This window comes from Staurois parvus, unplaced genomic scaffold, assembly GCF_062004578.1.
Source record: "Staurois parvus isolate SC_StPar_1 unplaced genomic scaffold, SC_StPar_1.0 ptg000437l, whole genome shotgun sequence".
NCBI lineage: Eukaryota > Metazoa > Chordata > Amphibia > Anura > Ranidae > Staurois > Staurois parvus.
Window position 1 is genome coordinate 4,682,599 of NW_028318233.1, and position 20,678 is coordinate 4,703,276.

Sequence of the window (20,678 nt, forward strand, 5' to 3'; positions counted from 1 at the left end):
TCTCCAAAGGAAAGACAAAAAATGAGACCACCTGCACTTGTACAGCACTCCTGAACCCATTTACACAACATATTTTATTACTATGCTTCTTATAAAATTAAAGTGCATAAATAAGGCCCAAACTCTTAAAGTGAATGTTGCCCTCAGTGCCTAATTTTGCAAATCGTGGAACAGTTCTGCACCTACTGAGACATTAATGAAGCATCACACTATTGCACTTGTTCCTGAAGGCTTCCTCCAAGATAAATACACTCACTTTGCCAGGCCTTCCAAGACAGCAGGAAGGAGAACAGATTTTTGTGCTCTCTTCAGTATTCTGAAGTAGGTTAAGAAAACAATGTTCAATGTTTCCGTATGCTGTGGGAAAAGGGAGAAAAATACAGACAATTATTTTAAGGACCCACAACCTTGCAGTTAACTCTTTAACAGCCATATGAGTCTGAAACACAGACACATCTCAGCTGCCTTAATCACATGGAAAAATCCAATAAACCCCGAAACACAGGTACCCAAGACAAGCCAAACTGCACGGTTTCTGTTTTGCTTTGACTTGTTTCTGAGTTTCACATTGACTTCTAAGGGGAAGAAAATCACATGTGCCTATGTAACACAAGCCTGGCCACACATAGCCAAGAGTTCATTCAGACAGATCAACAACATTACAACATGTGTCTACCTAAACTCTGCATACAGATCATATCCAATCAGGGATTGAATATCCTCTCACTACACAGTTGTTGGTAAATTCTGTTGATATGACAGATAAATATCTGCCAGCTGTGTGTGGCCAGCTTTAAAAGTTATAAAGGAGAACATTTAAATGGGCTATACAACATGCAAAGTTGTGTGACAAATCATTACAGAGCAAAGTAAATGCATAGCTATGGTCATACTTGTATATAAATTATTTAAAGGAAGAAAAATTATTTTGAAAACTGCTATGAAGATCATTTAAAAAAAAAAAAAAAAAAAAGGGACGTAAACCAGTCAATTTAAAGTGTAGATAGCCACAGAAACATTTACAGGCTGATCCAACAAACCAGAGGTATGCAACCTTGCTACTTCAGGTGTGCTGAATCTACAAATCCTATCACACCTCTGCCTAAGAGTCATACCCGTTTTGTACTGCCTGATGGGACTTGAGTTCCACAACAGCTGCGAAGTTGCCTACCCCTGCAATAAACCATACAGAATATGCTGCAACTTACATTACCTTACTAAAGGTACCTGTGAATGGCTGCTTTTGTTACTGCACATCAGTGTAAGCCTTGTAGTATTTTACTGTAAGTGTTTCCAAAGTTTGCAAAGGCCAAGCTAGATATCCAAACTATTCCTTTTAGGGCAGCTCCCACTTATCTGAAATATGTACTGGAAACTGAAGGCAAATATAACTTCCTGAAAGGTCTTACCAGTTTTAATTTCTTTTCTCTGCTATCTGAGGCTTCAGCTTCAAGAAGTTCTCGTTCTAGTTTTTCTTCTGCTTTCTTCCACTGTAAATAGATAAGCAAGTCAATTAATGCAAGTACGTTATTTAACTGCTGCTGTTACAAATGGTCTGTTGCCCCCCTCAATTGTTGTGAGTAAAGTTCCTCTTCAAGGTTTTAGAATTTTAAAGAACTAATCCCATTGAGGGCCAATTCACACTCACTTGCACAAAAAAATACAGAAAATGGATGTACATTTCAATCCATTTTAGTTATGTGCTGACATCTATTGACATACATTTTGGACATCCATTGACATGCATTTTAGAGTGAATTAAAGCGTACTGCATTTTCACAGGATATCCTGTGCATTGGGTTGACATCTGTTTACATCCATTGCGTTAAAATGCAGACATGTTGCATTTTGTCGCAACACAGGTCAACGCAGCGTTATGGTGTGAATAAGACACACTGAAAATAGTTTTTCAGCTGTCCTTCTGTTGATCTGCGTTTTATAGCTGCGCTAAAATGCAAATAGGATGCACTGGTCTGAATTGGCCCTTATTAATTAAAAAAAATGGCTGGTGTCATATCACATAGGCAGCATCATGACAGCTGAACAACAAACTGAAGCTAAAGATGGCAGCTTCATTGACTGAAAATAGAAATGTTTTGTTTTTCATTTAAATCCACTAAATACATTCCTGGTGCATCAAAGCAAAAGGCGTGCAAACACTCACAATTTGTTTTCTGAAAAAAAACAGCAGCTCCTTGAATAGAAAAGCTTGTCCCCTGCCAGCTTGCAGCAGAGGAGGACCCTTGAGCCTAATGTGTACAGATGAACTTGGGCATCCTCTGAACATATTTCTAGCCGAAACTGCACTTTTTTTTTTGTAAATCCAATGAGCTGTGGGCTGTGTTATTCGCACTAGACAGTCTGCTTCTTTGTTTATGTGAGCTTTGGGGAAGGAATGACCAAGCTTGAAGCTCATTGCAGAAAAAAAAGGGAAAAAAAAAAAAACCAGCACAAATTTGGAGTTTGTCTAGAGATGAGTTGAGGATCCCTTAGCTCATCTATTTATATGGAATCAGTTGTCTCTCTACAAAGATCTGACACACTCCCTGCTGAGTCAGAACTGGAACTCTCCAATTAGCAGGGAGTATGAGCTTTGCTGACTGAAGAGCTCTGATTCAATAAGGGGAGTCCCAGACCTCTGCAGAGAGAACACTGCTTCCATAATGGAAGCAAAGGTCCTTCTCTACAGCAAACTCTGGCTGCTTCTATAAAAACAGACTGTAAGACTGTGCACACTTATTCTTTTGATACACCTGGAATGTATTTTACTGATTTAAATTGAGAGTTTAATTGGACATTAAAAACTGCAGGTACTAGTATCCTCTCAACCTTAGTAGACTGCCAGTGGCATCTGATTTACTAAGGTATACATCAGCCAAATCATGTGTAAAGATTTTCTTTTGTACATCTTGTACTAGGGTGTCTAGTACACTCACTCCACTGCATCTATAGAGGAGCAGTCCAAAACGATGACGATATTAACGATTCCATGCCCCTCCAAACCTGTGTCAGTCTGCTAAATTATGTGACAAGACTGGTGCAAGACAGAATCGGCTTATCAGGCTCCAGTAGACTTCAACAAAATAGTGACCGTCTGCACACAGACACCGAGTCCCTGTTTCATAAATGTAATGAAATGGGTAAAAGATGGTTCCAGCTCATGTCTCTACAATTAAGCCCCAAAAAAGGGAAAACCTTGTCAGAGGAGTGCTCTACAGGCGGAGAACAAGATCTGAAGTAATCTTTTACCCATCCCATTACATTTATGCAACAGGGAGTTGGTGTCTGTGTGCAGAGTCTATGGAAGAGCAATGTTGTCACCCTAGACTGCTCTCCTGATGTGTATTGCAGTTGTAGTTCACAGGAGATAGCTGTCAAGGCAGGTATCATTGTTTTAGTTTAGCTCACAGGAAGCGGTAAGGATGACACCATTTCTGGCAAGATCAACAGGTATTCTGTATTTGCAGAAAATGTACTTGGCCAAAAAAAAAAAAAAGAAAACTAATGCAGCCACCATAGGTAAGGTAAGTGAACATGTTCTACATATTTAGTAAATTAACTCCAATGTAGTTATTCCCAAAAGGTCAGAGTGAGCAGGTTTCAATATCTAAGTTTACCATAATAAGCAATATCACATAGTAAATTTCAGACCTAGTACATCTAGAATCCAAAGACATTTTACATTAAAATGGGGATTTATTTCCTTTTTAGCTAGTTAGGGCTTGAATTTTTAAAAGAGAAGTATGAGATTTATTTAAAAAAAATAAAAAAATCATTATACTTACCTAGGTGGATGTAGCATTGATCTCATGCTGAGTCTACCGCCACATCTGCACTAAGAGTTGAGCGATCAAACACCACTGAGTGCTCAGTTCTTCCCCTAGTGGTGACTATCAATCAATGGATCTCTGCACTGCCTCTCCAGGAGCGCCAGGCTGGGGAGGGAGCGGCTGGCTCAGGCTCTCAGCTTCGCAGCTGAGAGATGGGCTTCGGCCTGCTGTTGACTGCAAACAGGTCACAGGAGTACAGAACAAACTGTACTCCTGTGATTCATAGGAGAAGTATAGCCAAACTGCCTTTAGCATATTTCTCCTTTAACATTAGGTTTCATTTATCAAATGGAAATGAATTCAGGGAATTAAAAGGGAAATCTGATTTGCTGGTTACTATAAACAGACCGATCTTGTTTAGAGAATAAGAACTAGAAAAGCTACAATTTCTGGGGAAATTGTGTGAAGTGTTCTCGCCTCCACCAGTAGTCTACAACTGGAATGGGCGGAGTAACTGGGTAGAGTGGCTTGAGTAAATAATAAAAATGAAGGCACAGTCAGAGTTTAGAAATTGCGCTTTAAATTTGAGGTGGCTAGAGTGCAGTTTCAATGAATGTCACTGGGCGGCGTGAGTTGCAAACAAATGGTCATATTGTGAAAACTATCAGGATTCCTCCATTCATTCCTATGGGACCAATTTCACCACAAAAACGGCGATATTTCGTGAACCATTCGGCGAAACGTTCCACAAAAAAAATAGCACACAAATCGGGAACAATCCGCACGTTTCAGTATATTACTGTCTATGTAGTGTAAAAACTGTGGGAGGAGTTAGGGTGGTAAATTTGGCTATAATAATAATATACAGTCATGGCCGAAATTGTTGGCACCCTTGATATTTCTCCAGGAAATCATGTATTTCTCACGAAACGTATTGCATTAACACATGTTTTGCTATACACATGTTTATTCCCTTTGTGTGTATTGGGACAAAACAAAAAAAGGGAGGAAAGAAAGCAAATTCGACATAATGTCACACAAACCTCCAAAAATGGGCTGGACAAAAGTATTGGCACCCTTTCACAACTGCGGATAAATAAGAATGTTACAAGCATGTGATGCTCCTGTAAACTCACCTGGGGCAAGTAACAGGTGTGGGCAATATAGAAATCACACCTGAAAGCAGATAAAAAGGAGAGACGTTCACTTAACCTTTGCATTGTGTGTCTGTCTGTGCCACACTAAGCATGGACAACAGAAAGAGGAGACGAGAACTGTCTGAGGACCTGAGAACCAAAATTGTGGCAAAATATCAACAATCTCAAGGTTACAAGTCCATCTCCAGAGAACTAGATTTGCCTTTGTCCACAGTGCGCAACATTATCAAGAAGTTTGCAACCCATGGCACTGTAGCTAATCTCCCTGGTCGTGGACGGATGAGGAAAATTGATGAAAGATTGCAACGCAGAATAGTCCGGATGGTGGATAAGCAGCCCCAAACATGTTCCAAAGACATTCAAGCTGTCCTGCAGGCTCAGGGAGCATCAGTGTCAGCGCGAACTATCCGTCGACATTTAAATGAAATGAAACGCTATGGCAGGAGACCCAGGAGGACCCCACTGCTGACACAGAGACATAAAAAAGCAAGACTACAGTTTGCCAAAATGTACTTGAGTAAGCCAAAAGCCTTCTGGGAAAACGTCTTGTGGACAGATGAGACCAAGATAGAGCTTTTCGGTAAAGCACATCATTCTACTGTTTACCGAAAACGGAATGAGGCCTACAAAGAACAAAACACAGTACCTACGGTAAAATATGGTGGAGGTTCAATGATGTTTTGGGGTTGTTTTGCTGCCTCTGGCACTGGGTGCCTTGACTGTGTGCAAGGCATCATGAAATCTGAGGATTACCAAAGGATTTTGGGTCGCACTGTAGGGCCCAGTGTCAGAAAGCTGGGTTTGCGTCCAAGATCCTGGGTCTTCCAGCAGGACAATGACCCCAAACATACGTCAAAAAGCACTCAGAAATGGATGGCAAAGAAGCGCTGGAGAGTTCTGAAGTGGCCAGCAATGAGCCCAGATCTAAATCCCATTGAACACCTGTGGAGAGATCTTAAAATTGCTGTTGGGAAAAGGTGTCCTTCCAATAAGAGAGACCTGGAGCTGTTTGCAAAGGAAGAGTGGTCCAAAATTCCGGGTGAGAGGTGTCAGAAGCTTATTGATGGTTATAGGAAGCGACTGATTTCAGTTATGTTTTCCAAAGGGTGTGCAACCAAATATTAAGTTAAGGGTGCCAATACTTTTGTCCAGCCCATTTTTGGGGTTTTGTGTGACATTATGTCATATTTGCTTTTCTGCCTCTGTTTTATATTTGTTCCAATACATACAAAGGGAATAAACATGTGTATAGCAAAACATGTGTTAATGCAATACCTTTTTTGTGTGAAATACTTGATTTTCAGGAAAAATATCAAGGGTGCCAACAATTTCGGCCATGACTGTATATGTGAGATAACAGTAAGTGGTCTTGCCATGCAAGAACACTTAATGAGCATAATTAGTCCTCAGTTTTCAGATGTGATGCTATAAAAGTCATATACCCCTCCCTTTCTCTTGCTCCCATTTACTATGCATACACAGAGTTTACCTTTCTTTGCATTCTAGACAGATTCTTCCTCTTGTCTTTGTAGGACATTAATTTCTGCTTGGGAGCAATGTCTTCTGCATCCTTTTTCACTTCCACCTCTTTAATTCTTAGATGAAGCAAGATGTTCAGCACCTATAAAAAACATTGATATGTCAAGACTATATTGATTTAATTAAGCTGCCTTAGCTAGATAGAGTGGAGTACAGATGTATTAGAACCGTGCAACTGTGAACTGATCCTCCTATCAGCAATATACACTATATAATGAAATTAGTATTTTCCAGCTTGCTGTGCTTGGTGAGGTATATCAAAAATAATTCTATCAAAAACACACATTAGACACATCGAAACGTTTACAAGAAGAAAAAAAAAAAACACATCTAAAATCATCTTTCTTTGCCTGGCTTGCACAGATACGTATAAAAAGCTATTAGCATTAACAAGTCATAAACCGACAATTATTGTCTTGTCCAGAGTTGATCCAGCATAAATCTGAAGGTGCTGAAATTGGCGCAAAATGAAGCAGGGTAATCAGCATGTAAATATTATATTCATGGATGTCCAGCTCCATATATACACCCGAAGAGAGTGGGGGTAACTTGCACGGAATATGGGGTTAATAGAGAATATAGCAGAGAGGCATACCCGAGTGGAAAAAGCAATCTCCCAGTTACTAACTGCTGGGATATACCAGAGTAACACGCCCAAAGGTTTACACAGATGAGTGCTCAGCTTACCTCAGGTGGCCAAACCCAAACCCCTTGTCGGGACTCAAAGATTACATTCCCACATACTGCAGATTGGACTTAGTGCTACTTTCCTTCAGCCTGCAGTCACCAGCTTACTCCTGGATCATTAAGCTTTGCCCAACACGTTTTGTTGTTACTGACGTCATCAGGGGCACAGAGCACAGTGATGATAGGAGAATGTTTTTTACCCGAGATCCATCCATCTGTAACGGCCTATCGACTACAGTTGTATAAGATGTTCATATGCTTTTATGTTGGCTCCAGTCAGATGGATCTCAGATAAATACTTCTCCCATGATCAGTGGGCTCAGTTTCACATTTTTGTTTATATATATACACACTGATTATATGTCATATATTTGATTATTGATCACCAAGTATATCCACTTATTTATTAACACACCACTTTTTATATACAGTAAAAAACTATTTTGTAACTAGGGATCTTGGATTATACTGTATTCAGTAATCCTGTTCAGAGTTCTCAGGTATAGCACCTCAAGTTTTCAATTAGAAAGTTATTTTAAAACAGGTTGCAACTAGGTCCACTTTGCTAGCTAGTAAGGATGGATGCTGGTTTATGTAGTGTACTCTCTCTCTCGTTAACTGAGCTGCTAGCCACTTTCTTTGAATGCTGGAAAACAATGGCTTGTCACATGCATAGTGCTTCCAGCTCACTGTAACATGTTAAGGATTCACACAAGCCCCTGTGTAATAACAAACTTAGTTCCAGCATACTTGTCTGGCACATAGTCTCAACAATACACGTAACTGCAAAGTAGTAACATGGTCTTGGCTAACAACTGATATTCAACAATTACCAAAGCTGCACAGTTTACTGTAACAGCTCTAACAGAGATGAAAATCATTAAATGTGTTTGAAATTTAAGCATTTAACACAACATACAGGGATTTCAGGATTTAGCAAGGTCATAAATACATACAACAGATAAACGCAAAAATTCCCCTAAAGGTGATACAGAATTCTCAGACTACAAGCCATTTTGTGTTGATGGCCTGAATGGCTTATGGGGTATCATTTGAGCATTTTCCATTTACCTCTGGACGGACATCATAATTCTTACTCTTCACCAATCCTGAAATCACCTTCACTGCTGCCAACGAAGCCTGGCCAAGCTTATCCTGTCTAAAAAGCTTTTTCACTGCCTCAGTGCACACATCAGCAATCTGCAGAATACAAAGACACAAAGCTACAGCAATTTGGTTTAATAACAGCATACAGGATCAATAAAATTAGCACTATACTGACCCACTGTGCCCTATAAGGCTGACTCAACTTTTTTAATGTGCTTTACTTACTCACTTGGTAAAACAAGGGGTCAATATAATCTGGTGAATGTGGTGTGTTATCTCTAGCCTCAGGATTCCTCCTCTATCTGGAACGTACCCCTACCTGGAAACACCACATTATCAGCACTTTTTCTTCTTTGCACAGAACATTATATGGAATTTAATAAACACTAAGCACAAACACATGTGGACTAGTGAACCATTTAGAACATTTTTTTCCTTTTTTTTGATCAGCAAAATATTGTTTTTGTTTATGTATATTATTGGCAAGCACCCTCCTCCCTCTCAAAAAGGGATACATGTTATATTAAATATTTAACAGTTATTCTCTCTCTAGTCTGACTAGCTGGTGGCTTTCAAGTCACTTTGTAATCAGGGATGTGCAAGTCATATCGCCCGACGCCCAGGACATGCAGTTCCGGGCGCCATGCAGGTAGTTTTTTTTTGTTTTTGCCTTTAGCCCTGCTGCGGGCAAGCAGCAAGGCTCACCTGTCAGGTGGAAGCATTCGGGCGGCTCCCCTCCCATTCTTGTCCTGACCCAGAAGTGATGTGACATTGAGTCTGGGAAAGAATGTAATGCTGTGCGATGTGCACTGCATTACATTCAGGGGAGCCCAGGGGAGATATCCACATATGTACGCACACACAAACGTAAAAGCACACACTGGGGCACCTATACATGAAAACATTGATTGTGATACACGCTACATAAATCCCAGCTCGCACCAGAATGAGAGCAATAATTCCAGCACCAGTCCTCCTCCGTAACGCTAAACTGATGACCTATAAGGGGCTTTAAAAGCCTCACATATAGAAAATACAGGGTACTAAAGCTTGTTGCAGTTTCACAAGTGCACGCAAATTAAGGTTTGACATGCTGGATATATATTTACTCAATGCAACCTTGTCTTTTATGTTTTACAAAAAATAGGGTAATTTATTGCTTTTTATGCCCTAAAATTAACAGAAGTGTATTTTTTACTGAAATGTTGTGTTTCCTAGACCTTTGTGATAATATCGTGTGACATAACAAATTGAAACTACCACTATTTTATTCTCTAGGATCTCTGACTTCAGAAAATATATAATGTTGGAGGTTTTGAGTCATTTTCATGCCTAAAATTATTTTTTAAACGTGTGCAAAAAACACAAAAACAGCTCTGGCAGCGAAAGGGATTAAGGATAAGCCCAACACTCCCCTTTCCTGATGAGCACCCAATCGGTGTTCATTACACTGCAAGGTCTCTCGCCTCCCTGCTGGTCCCCGGGTGCAGTGCTGGAGACAGGCAGGGAGGGGAGGAGGAGATAAACAGCGCAATGTTAAAAATATTACACATTTAAGTCGCCATAAAGCCCCTTTTGTTTTTAAAATCCCCAGACATTACTTAAAGCAGATTTAAATTCGGTTTTGTTTAAAATGTATGTTTTTTTTTATCAGGACAAGTGGGGATTGGGACACCGATTTAGTCCCTCGACAAGTAGTTTTTTCAAACATTTCCACACACCAGCTAATATACACCCAGTTTCTTGAAATTGTTACCTTGTGCTACCAGAGGTGGCCCAAAAGACACATTTGGCCACAGAAGCACCATATTAGAAAATACCAAGATGCAAAGAAAATGTTGCGTATTTGGGAATACATACTACCTACCATGCAGGCATATTAACAATAAGCTATTAGTAGTTCATGCTCTAATCTAAGTAAACAAAAAATCATTTTAATAGGGTTTTAAATGGGAGAAATGTTTTTTGTGTTCCCTTGCACCAGACAGTGCCTTTTAACCCTCATTTTCTGCAAAGTGACTGTCTCATGATGAGACACTATCTGCCTTTAAAACCAAATTCCTGTTCTGTGTCATACATATGTTTCTTCTCAAGAGATAATCCTCTTTGGCATCTCCTACACAGAACCAATGACGACACTCTGCTGCCCTCTAGTTGTGGACAAAATTCCAGTCTGGAAACTATTTTATATAAATTGTTTACACGGAGGATATGGTTGACACTTATATGTATACTACACAACATGACAAACACTTTCTTCCAGTTTCAACTTCCTTTTCTAAACAGTAGATACATTTAGTGTGTTCACTACTATTTGAGCAAAATATCACAGAAAAACGCAAAATTCCAATTCCAAAAGGCCAGACCACATGAATTCTAAGTGGAATATAGATCAGACACAGCACATTGCTTTTTGCCTGAAATGAAACCTGTACTCAAGAAAATATCAAGGCTAACACTACTTGTCCTTCTGAAAATTCCAGATGCCTGGCTATTATTTAGATCAGTTTCGATCACTTCTGTGTCACTGAATAGGTATGCATATCAGGCATTCAGACTTCACTGGCTGTAAAAGTATTCCAAGTCACTTGGAGACAGCCAGGTAACTGACATTTTCTGAAGTCAGAAATGCCACCCAATTTACTTCTCAAGGATTTTCTTTGAATCAAATTTTAGCTGCTCCAAAGATACCAGATCCCTGCTACATCTAACAGCCTGTACAATCTGCACAAGATTTACCAATGAATATCAAGTGAAATTCTGGCAAACCGTTACCCTCTCCGGAGAGTTCAGAGTGCCACTGAGTAGAGATTAAATTAAGTTGATAAAATATTCAACTACAGTGGGTATAGAAAATAATCACTCCCCTTTAAAATAAATCAATTTGTTGCTTTGCAGCCTGAAATGAAGACAGACAGTTCTTGTTTTATCCAGCTGTGTTTACTAAATGCAACTTATAACATCCAAGTAAACGATATACCATCAACATGTCAGAACAAAATAAAAAAAAATAAAATAAAAATATTACCCCCCCCCCCCCTTAAAAATGAATCAAACTCATTCAGGTGTAGCCAATTACTTTCTCAATGGTACACAAAGCCATTTGACTTTCAACTAAGATCAGCTGTGGTCATTTTCATTAACTCAGCATGAAGAGATTTCTTGGAGCATTTCAGTCCCTGATAGTGCAACTGAAGCAAACAATCACCAAAGCATTGTCAAGGCAAAGCAGGATAGTAGGAAAAATTGAGGGGGCAAAATACCATCAAATTCTAGAGGAACATCTGTTGTCCTCTGCCAGAAAGTTGTCAATGGGAAGAAGGTTTACCTTCCAACATGACAATGACCCAAAGCACACAGCAACAGTGACCACACAGTGGATGAAGGAGTAAAAGGTATATGTCCTTGCATGGTGTAGTCAGAGCCCAGACTTAAACCCCATTGAATGTCTGAGGAATGACTTGGAAGACTGCAGTCCACAAACGGTCACCATCAAACTTAATTGAACATGAGCAGTTCTGCAAAGAAGAGCGGGCAAATATTGCAAAGTCTAGATGTGCAAAGTTAGTAGAGATATATCCCAACAGACTACACGGGGGGGGGGGGGGGGGGGGTGATCCTTTATCCAACTCAGTGTTACTGTTTTTGATCATTTTTCCCAACATTTTAGGAGTTACATCTTTCACTTGGATGTTACAAGTTGCACTCAGTAAATACAGCTGAATAAAACAAAATATGTTCCTGTTTTCATTTCAGGCTGCAAAGCAACAAAATATTATTTTAAAAGGGAGTGACTCTTTTCTATACCCACTGTACTTTTAGGAGTATTTCAAAATAGATTGTAGAAATACTGTTACTTTATGTTACATGGGTAGGATGGATGATATCCCCTCTATAAAGGCTAGCATAAACAGTAATCTACCTTTCCAGCGCTCCTTCCACCTCTCATGTCACACGTGGCTGTGCTCAGATCTAGCAGCCAATCACTAGACCTGAGAGCTCAAGCATGACCAGAGGAGTGAGGTCACAGACTCAAGTGATTGCCGTGCAGAGAAGAAAAAGAGTGGCAAGGGATTGCTTAAGGCGAGTATAGGGTGTCAAGGCGATCCTATGTAGAGACACTGTTACCTCGCATGAGTGCTTCTAAGAACCTCTTCAAGCATTACCTGATGCATTATGGTTCTTGCGCTCATCATTTTCTGACCCTTCTTATTCCAATACACAACACAGTGCTTGTGGTTTTAAGTGTATGTATTGCAGTGAATTAAATAATCAGGTGTGTTGCTTACTGCATAAAAGCATGTTGCTATTGCAGAAATAAGTGACCAACACACAAGCATAGGTGTGAAGCCAGCCTAGAAATTTTTTATTATTACATAATGGACTATATTGTGCTTTCACATCTATCTGGAGTTCAGCTTCAAAAGTAGGAAGGTTTTTTACCTTCATGCATTCAGTGATATGCACGAGGGGGGCGGGGCAGAGCCACAGCTCTGTGTGTGAATGGAGACACAGAGTAGCAGCTCAAAAGTGAGCCTGCTTGGGTGTCCCCATAGCAAGCTGCTTGCGGTAGGGGCACTTGGCAGGAGGGAAGGGTCAGGAGCGTCATCAGGGGATCCGAGAAGAGGAGGATAGGCGCTACTCTGTGCAAAACCATTGCACAGAGCAGGTAAGATTGACATATTTTTATTTTTAAAAAATTGCCTTTAATATTACTTTAAATATATTTATATATTTTTAATAATCTTTTTAAAAGGCATGAAGTAGGCCATATTTTTTTTAATTCATTAATATTTCAAAGAATACAGGTTTCCCAGTCTAGTGCTCACATCTTGTCACAAGTTAGACATCTGATCATGTGCAAAAGACAGGAAAGCTTGTGTAAGAAAACAAATTAAGTATGCAAGGGACAACTGACCTTCTTACACTTGTCATCAATAAGCGGTACTACGAGGACGATGATGTTGTTGTGAAAATTGAAGTGGGAAAGGGAGATCATGAGATCACACAAGCACATCACTGCCACTTCTGCCAGTCCTTTGTATGCCTTTAACGATACCACCTCACTCTTCTTAGCTTTCATTTGTTTCCAATCTGTGTGCAAAGTACACAGGGAGAACAAGGAGACAATCAAGAACTTGATGAATAAAATAAGGAACCGCAGATATATGAATGTGAGATCTATTATTAAAAAATGTTGGCATTTTCAGCAATAGGGAATCGATTATTTTGCTCTTGTAGAACAGTACAGATCTATGTTAACACAAACAAAATGACAGGCATGTAATGTTTATTATAACAAAAGACAGATATTTTGGTTTTAATATAAAAACATATTGACCACGTTCGTATAATGTTGCATAGCTCAGACTTGCCTTTTATTGTTTGTTCCAGATTTTCCAGGTAAAATTTATACTGACTTACTAAACCTTCTTCGAATTCCCTGAGTCTTTGGGTTTCCTTCTTGACCTGTTTTGCAAAACAAAATAATTTTTAGTAAGCACGTCATAAAGATACGCACAATATCTCATTGTGCTTGACCAGTATAAAAGCTACTTTTCTAAAGAGTATCACAGATAACTGGTACACTTGTAATTTACCACAAGATAGTATATATGGGGTAAGAAGTAGATCACATTTTCTTCCCATTGGAATAATTGTTAACACCATAACATCCATGAAGTATTCCTGTTTATATCTGTCACCAATTCCAAACAGTTAAGGAGAAATATATGCCACTTTATTATTGTTAACATGGATCTACACTGTTCATAAAAATTTCTATAAATTATATACAGATTAATAAAGCATTCTGAATATAATTAGGGAGTTTAACCACCTCCCGCCCGCCATATAGTAATATGACGGATGCAAGGTTAGGTTCTCTCGTTCTGGGAGGACATCATATGACGTCCTCCTATTCTCACCGTGCATGCGCGGCTCAGGGAGTGCGCAGCGCGGCGATCGGCGGTGCGCTGTGTCCCTCAGACACAGCGGATCACCGATCACGGAAAGAGCCAAAGATGTCGGCTCGGTCATGTGATCAGCTGTGTCCAATCACAGCTGATCACATGTAAACAGGGAAATGCTGGTTATCAGCATTTCTCTCCTCTCAAGCTGTCACGCTGAGAGCTCGAGAGGAGAGGAGAGCCGGTAGTCAGCTTTCCGCGGAGGGGACATGTACACTTATCAGGGCACTGATGATCAGTGTAGCCCCAACAGCGCCACCTGTCAGTGCCCATCAGTGCCTACCAGTGCCCATCAATGCCACATATCAGTGCCCATCTGAGCTGCCTTTCAGTGTCACCCATTAGTGTCAGTCAGTGCCACCTATCAATGCCAATCAGTGCCAGTCAGTGCCGCCTAACAGTGATTCCTATCAGTGCCATGTATCAGTGCTGCCTTTCAGTGTCCATCAGTGATGCCTGTCAATGACCATCAGTGCCACCTACCAGTGCCTCCTCATCAGTGTCCATCAGTGCAGCCTATCAGTGCCCACCACTGCAGCCTCATTAGCGCACATCAGTGAAGGAGAAAATCACTTATTTACCAAATGTTATAACAAAAACTAAGAAAACTTTTTTTTCTAAATTTTCAGTGGTTTTTAGTTTAAGAAAAAACAAAAAACCCAGAGGTGATTAAATACCACCAAAATAAAGCACTGTTTGTCACAAAAAAAATGATAAAAATTTCATATGGGTACAAAGTCGCATTATCGCGCAATTTTCATTCAAAGTGCGACAGCGTGAAAGCTGGAAATTGGCCTGAGCTGGAAGGGGGTATAAGTGCCTGGTAGGCTAGTGGTTAACTTTTCTTATCCCATTCACTGCCACTTAATTGAAGTTCTGGCAGGATGTCGGTTAATTTCTGTAACCATAAACATCTACAGATTATCACTTCCCACTGACCCATAGTAAAAAAAAGTCACAAAATCTGTTAGTTCTGTCCCCCATGGTTTGTAGGCAATAAAACACATTAGGTATACACAGTGTTCCATAAAATGTCTTAACCAGGGTTAATGGATATCGTAAAGCAGTCAGGCTTGAGGAGACCTTTCTGAGAACCCTGCCCAACTCACAATTTCAAAAAAATCTACACACAATTCATAATAACAGAGGACCAAGACATATAGTTTGGCTGAAAAAAGACAAAAGTCCACCCAGTTCCACCAAACAAAAAAAGTTATAATCCTATGGAAGGCAAAAAACCCAGCAAAACGAGATCCAATTTGCTCCTGCTCGTAAAAAAAATTCCTCCCTTATCCCCCGAGAGGCAATCGGATATTCCCTGGACCAACTTTACCTATAAATGTTAGTAACCAGTTACATTATGAGTATCTAGGAAAGAATCCAGGCCTTTTTTAAAGCAATCCACTGAGCTGGACAGAACCAACTCGAGGGAGTCTATTCTACTTTTTCACAGCTCTTACTTTGAAGAAACCTTTCCATATTTGGAGATTAAATCACTTTTCCTCCAGACGTAAAGAGTACCCCTTGTCCTCTGTGATGACCTCAAGGTGAATAATATACACTGAGTTCACTATATTGAACCACTGATGTATTTATACATGTTGATCATATCCCCCCCTTAATCGCCTATTCTCAAGAAAGAATACATTTAGTTTATCTAATCTTTCCTCATAGCTGAGCTCCTCCATGCATCTTATCAGTTTGGTTGCCCTTCTCAGTACTTTCTCCAGTTCCCCAATGTTCTTTTTGTGAATTTGTGCCCAAAACTGAACTGCATATTTCAGATGAGGTGTTACTAATGATTTGTACAGGGGTAAAATGATATCGCTCTCTGGAGTCTGTACCTGTTAATACAAGAGAGGATTTTGTTCGCTTTAGAAACCACAGCTTGGCATTGCATGCCATTATTAAGCATGTGATCTACCAGAACCCCCAGATCCTTCTCCATTGATTCCCAGTTGTACCCCCCCCCTAGTATGTATGATGCATGTATATTCTTAGCCCCCAAGTACATAACCTTACATTTATCAATATTAAACCTCATTTGCTACATAGTTGCCCAATTTTGCTCACCTCCTCATAAAAAGAAATCAGATTTGTTTGACAACTTCTGTCTTTCATGAATCCATGCTGTTTGTTAAAATATTTTTTTCCCAGCAAGAACTCATCTATGTGGTCTTTTATTAAACTCTCCAGAATCTTCCAAACTATAGAAGTTAAACTAGCAGGTCTATAATTACTTGGTAAAGATTTTGACCCCTTTTTAAATATTGGCACCACATTGGCACAATCCAGTGGTACTATGCCAGTGAATTAAAGAGTCCCTAAAAATTAGAAACAATGGCTTTGAAATGACAGAGCTCAATTCTTTAAGAACCCGTGGGTGTATGCCATCTGGTCCAGGTGCTTTATTCACCTTTATTCTGTCTAAATATTTCTGGATCATATCAATTATGAACCAATGTGGATCATCTGGGGCTGTGTTAATACCATGCCCATTATGGACAAGAGCTCCTCCATGCTTCTTTGTATACACAGAGCTGAAGAAGGTATTTTAATAAATTTGCCTTCTTTTTGTCCCCAGTCACCCACCCTAGATTATTTTTTAAAGGGCCTACATGCTCGGATCTGACCTTTTTACTATTCATATATTTGAAGAATTTTGGGGGAATTGTCCTGCTATCTCTTGCAATCTGTCAGTTTTAAATTTTTGCTGCTTTTATTTCCTTTTTGCATATTCTGTTACATTCTTTGTAATGTTTAAAGGATGATGGCATCCCTTTATTTTTATATTTAATACAAGCTCTTTTGTTATTATTTATAGCTTTTTTAAACTTGGCCGTAAGCCACATAGGTTTGATTTTTAGCCTTTTAACCTTGTTGCCCATGGGAATATATTTTGCAGTGTGTTCACATACAGTCTTTGAAGAACTCCCATTTCTGTGTTGTGTTCATCGATGCCAATATTCCCTCCAAGTCTAAGTCTTGGAGAGCAGCTCTCAGCCTTGGAAAATTAGCTCTCTTAAAGTTGAGCATTTTTATTTTTCCCGTATGTGCTTGTTGTTTGCAACAATAAATGAAATAATGTTATGGTCACTGCTACCCATATGTTTTTTATATGGACATTAGTAATAAGCTCTGCATAGTTTGAGATTACCAGGTCCAGCAGAGCATCATTCCTAGTTGGGGCCCCTGAACTGTACCATAAAACTTTAACTGTTCCTGCAGTGCCATTACTTCAGTCAATTTCCTGGTAGTTAAAATTATTATCACTGTCCCAGCCCTTTTGATCTGCTCAAGGAGCTGAGTCTCCACCTCCTTATTTACAATGGGTGGCCTATAACAAAATCCAACGATTGCCTTTGTAGTACGCACCTCCATGTGCAGTTCCACTCATAGTGTTTTAGCTTCATCGCACTCTCCATCAACTAGGTTCTTTCACACTCACTCTGAGATCACTTCTCACATAGGAGACAGACACTACCACCTTTCCTTTTTACCTTGTCTCTCCGAAAGAGAACATAGCCAGGAATATTATTAATGAATATTAAAGTCATGTGAAGAATGAAGCCAAGATTCAGCAATACCAATTGAATCACAGTTCTATTCATGCACCAAAGCCAACTCACCTATTTTGCTTGGTGTTAAGTATATATTTGAATTGGGAATATCATACCAAACAAATCAAGGTCATCCCATGACTAAGCTTAAGTATACATAAGGTGAGATAGTCTCCTGGATGCTGGCAGGTATTATGGAGGGAGGAAAGCAGACACATCTGGTCCCCTCCCCTTCTTTCCTCACCGGGAAGTGATGTGACGTCACTTCCGGGTCCCAGTTGACAGATTTCCCGGCGATCGAGGCTGGGAAAGAATGTAATGCAGTGTGATGTGCACTGCATTACATTCAGTGTAGTACAGGGGAGATTTCCAGAGTCTTAGACCCTGGATGTCTCAAAAAAAGAGAACCTGTCACCAAAAAATCATCGCATCTCATGTGATGAAAAAAAAGGGAAACATTTTTTTTTAAAAATTTAAGTTACACTCAAGCATATAACCCCCCAAAATTATTTGAGGCCCCACCATCTCCACAGATGTATGCATGTACAAACGGAAAAGCATATGCTGGGGTGACTACGCATAAAAACAGCGAGTCCGATACACGTTGCATGCCAGAATGAGAGCAATAATTCTAGCACCAGACCTCCTCCGTAACGCTAAACTAATGACCTATAAGGGGCTTTTAAAAGCCTCACATATAGAAAATATAGGATACTAAAGTTTGTTGCCGTTTCACGAGCACATGCAAATTTAAGGTTTGACATGTTGGTTACTTACTCGATGCAACCTCATATTTTATATTTTACAAAAAATATGGTAATTTGCTTTTTATGGCCTAAAATTAAAGCAAGTGTATTTTTTACTGAAATGTTGTGTTTTCTAGACCTTTGTGATAATATCGTGTGGCAATTTGGAACTACCACTATTTTATTCTCTAGGGTCTCGGATTTCAGAAAATAGATCATGTTTGGGGGTTGTGTGTAATCTTCAGGCCTTAAATTATTTTTTAAACATGTGCAAAAAATGCAAAAACAGCTCTGGCAGCAAATGGGATAAAGGATAAGCCCAACACTCCCCTTTCCTGACGAGCACCCAATTGGTGCTCATTACACTGCAGTCTCTCTCCTCCCTGCTAGTACCTGGGTGCGGTGCTGGAGACAGGCAGGGAGGGGAGGAGATAAACAGCGCAATGGTTAAAAATATTAAACATTTAAGTCTCCATAAAGCCCCTTTTGGTTTTAAAAGCCCCAGACATTTCTAAAAGCACCTCAGATTTAAGTACGGTTTTGGTTCAAATTTACTTTCTTTTTATCAGGACAAGTACATTGTCATCAGGGACAAGTAGATTGGGGCACCGATTTAGTCCCTGGACAAGTAGTTTTTTCAAAAATTTCCACACCCCTGCAATGTACCATCTTGCTTAACTGATTGGACTGAACTAGGACATTGCTAATTATTCTCACTCTCAACTCCTTTTTATTTCTCTGTTGCATTACTATTGTCTGTTTCTTTGTAATAACTTTTTTTGTAAATATGTTATTCGCACTATATTGACCTTTTCAATATAAAACCATATTCTGAAAAGTGTTAAAACGGTCATTAATGTGCCAACACAGAACTAAAAGAACCTCTGTGCCTCTGAAGACCGCTACGCTCGAGTAAATCTCTGGACGTGCCTGTCTGTGGTAATAGTGTGTGTACAGACATTTTAAAGTCATAACGGTCATTGCTGTTATTATGAAGGGCTATAAAGGGTTGATGGGCCCAAAACTATCTGGTGGCAGTTTGGAGTTTAAAGAGTTAAATGCTTAGCTAACTGCTTCCGCGCCGCTCTCTAGCGGAAATATTGCTACAACTCGACACATGTGCGCAAAATCACCTATATATACACATGATTTTGCAGTTCCAGGTAGAGGCCCGAAAAAAGTCTATTTGTGGGGGGGAAAAAAAAAGGACGTAAATTTCATTTGGGTGCAGCATAGCATGACCACACGATTGTCAGTTAAAGTAATGCAGCACCATATCGCAGAAAAAATGGCCTGGTCAGGAAGGGGGATAAATCCTCTGGAGGGCAAGTGGTTAACTTAACCCAGTGACAATCTCTCAGTCTGGTGGCACTCAGACTGTGGTCCCGCAAGCTGGAAGATCTTTGTGCAGGGTAGGACTGAGAGTGGCATTGTTGCAGATCAGTGACAGCGTGTTGTGACATTGACCATCATTTGTCATAAGCTGGTGAAAAGGGCAGTGCTCTGGCACCGCGCTGGTCACAGACACTGCTGTGCTCAGTTGGTTTCAAAGAAAGAAAACAAAGCTGCTAGAATGGCCCTGCCAATCACCTGACTTGAATGCAATAGAAAATCTATGGAAAGAACTAAAGATCAGAGTTCAAAGAAGAGGCCCACGGAACCTTCAAGATTTGAAGACACCTGAGCAATGTATGCGACTAGCTTCTCCATACAGGAGGCGTCTTGAAGCTGTCATTAACAAAGGATTTTGTATGAAGTATTAAATAAATTTCAGTTAGTGTGTTCAATACTTTTTCTCTGTGTTCCATTTTATTACACATAATTTCTGAACTTATTTGTTTTGGTTTCTATGTATGGATTGCATGGGTTGTTACAGACATGTGGTGAAAATTTTATGTCAGTAGCGCCTTTAGAAACATATTTAACTAGAAAATTGGTGACATTCGCAATACTTATTATATCCACTGTATATAATTAAATAGAAAAGCTGCAGCTTCTAAATGTTGTGTAACAAAATATTAGGTTAAAAAGGGACCTATGTCATTTTTGTTTCTTTATTAATCATATTCTGTTGAAACAAAAGTCCAGCGCAAAGCCTGATTTTTAGCAAATATTTCAGATGGGTATGGAGTTGTGCTTAGTA

At 39.7% G+C, this 20,678-nt stretch overlaps 1 protein-coding gene across 1 annotated transcript in view; it reads right to left on the reverse strand.

The window, feature by feature from the left end:
* The window catches only part of NOC3L (NOC3 like DNA replication regulator), a 123,969-nt gene that overhangs the window by 61,265 nt on the left and 42,026 nt on the right, over positions 1-20,678 (reverse strand). The window contains exons 8-13 of the mRNA XM_089687780.1: positions 13,636-13,729; positions 13,179-13,354; positions 8,225-8,353; positions 6,417-6,548; positions 1,410-1,490; positions 257-357 (exon numbers count right to left, since the gene is read on the reverse strand). Of these exons, the coding sequence (XP_089543906.1) occupies positions 257-357; positions 1,410-1,490; positions 6,417-6,548; positions 8,225-8,353; positions 13,179-13,354; positions 13,636-13,729 (713 nt within the window). The remainder of the gene's footprint in view (positions 1-256; positions 358-1,409; positions 1,491-6,416; positions 6,549-8,224; positions 8,354-13,178; positions 13,355-13,635; positions 13,730-20,678) is intronic.